The 1,508-nt window shown below is 43.6% G+C and overlaps 1 protein-coding gene across 1 annotated transcript; it reads right to left on the reverse strand.

The window, feature by feature from the left end:
• Positions 1-370: 370 nt before the first annotated feature.
• On the reverse strand, positions 371-1,298 carry LOC107550279 (RING finger protein 183-like). Its single transcript, XM_016231529.1, has one exon. The coding sequence runs from the start codon at positions 1,188-1,190 to the stop codon at positions 612-614; it is 579 nt and encodes a 192-aa protein (XP_016087015.1). The 5' UTR covers positions 1,191-1,298; the 3' UTR covers positions 371-611.
• Positions 1,299-1,508: the final 210 nt, after the last annotated feature.

Genomic DNA, 1,508 nt, shown 5'->3' on the forward strand with positions numbered 1-1,508 from the left:
TCAGTTGTTAAATATAACAGTAGACTTCATGAGGGACATTCTGATTTGCCTAGGATGGAAAGATTCAAAAATGTGTTTGTCATGCTGTTTGTTTTTTATGCTGTCATTTGACCTTTTGACGCGGATGCAGTCAGTGCCAGTGATAATAAAGCCCATAAAGTGTACTCTAAACAGTCGAACACTCAAAGCCTTTCAAAGACATTTACGCGCATTTATCGAAAGATTCATCCTTGTCCAGTGTCTGCACTTTTCCTCTCCAAAAGTTTTGAGCAATAAAAATGTCTTTGTATTTGTTCAACTAGAGTCGCTGGTGAATTTTAATCAATCAATCAATCAATCGCTTGTCAACTCAGAAGTCTATATTGTTTTTGTCGTGGTAGTTTGTTGTTGTTCTCGTTCCGTTTCTTTTCCGACTGTGAAACAGCCGGGCCAGAGTCGCCACCTTGTGGACAAACTGATTAGTGCAAAAAAATTCAAAGCGCATGTGCGAGCTGCGCGTACATTGTACAAACCATTAGAAAAAAACAAGCTGTGTGCGATATTCGTGTCACGCGCACTGTACGCATGCTCTAGCGTACATGTAAAAACATTACAAAACAAAGTATTTGGGCTTATTTATTTTTGATTAAGATAATAGTAATGGTGAGAACGACGATCAGTATGGCCACCAGGCTCATGATGAAAGCTTTGCACAGGGGCGTTCGCAGTACGGTGATCAGTAAAGACCTTTCTCTACCCCCGTCTCTGCCCTGGTGACCCTCCAAGCCCGCTGGGTTCCCGACGTCCAGAGTCTGGCTGACAGTCTGCGTCAGGGCCGGGGCAGAGCTGGGCACTCTCTTCACCTGCAGTTTGCCTTTGTTGCGGTTAAAGCGGATACTGTAGACATGCTGCATGGCAGCTGGGAAGTAAGACAGCACCGTGGAGTCATTTGCTAGCTTGGGAAGACCCAAGTTGGGTAAGGGGGTGTACGCGCGGCACAGAGGGCACTGGATGGTGTCGGGTTGGGTGGACTTCACGTTCATCCTCGCAAGACACTCCAGGCAGAAGGTGTGCTTGCATTGAAGTACCTTAGGGGTGTTAAAGACATTGTTGAACTGGCAGAAACAGATGGCGCACTCGAGATCGGGGGGCTCGACGTTGTCGTCCATAGGTTTGCAGGGGTCACGGAGGTGGTTCGGGTCAAACTCCATGACAAGGGGAGGAGGTGTGGGAGAGGGAAGTCAACAAGCATCTTCAAGATCCATAGCGATGTGGCAAGTCTGAAGAAGTACAAGAACAGATTAGATTCATGAGTTAGACTGTTTATTATTATTATTATTATTTTGTTCCACCAGCCATAGAAAAAATAAATACAAACTGTAAAACAAACAAACAAAAAAAGTTGTATACTATGAATATTTTTTGGCTTTGTGAGAAATTTCTTGTTCCTTTATTGCATCTAAAACAAACTAAAACAAAACAACACAAAACAAAACAACACACAACACAAAACAAAACAACACACAACA

Source organism: Sinocyclocheilus grahami, unplaced genomic scaffold, assembly GCF_001515645.1.
Source record: "Sinocyclocheilus grahami isolate Dianchi unplaced genomic scaffold, SAMN03320097.WGS_v1.1 scaffold394.1, whole genome shotgun sequence".
In the NCBI taxonomy this organism is placed as follows: Eukaryota; Metazoa; Chordata; class Actinopteri; order Cypriniformes; family Cyprinidae; genus Sinocyclocheilus; species Sinocyclocheilus grahami.

Excerpts from the sequence above, each read along its gene's own strand:
- LOC107550279 (XM_016231529.1), bottom strand. The coding sequence starts at position 1,190 with ATGGAGTTTGACCCGAACCACCTCCGTGACCCCTGCAAACCTATGGAC.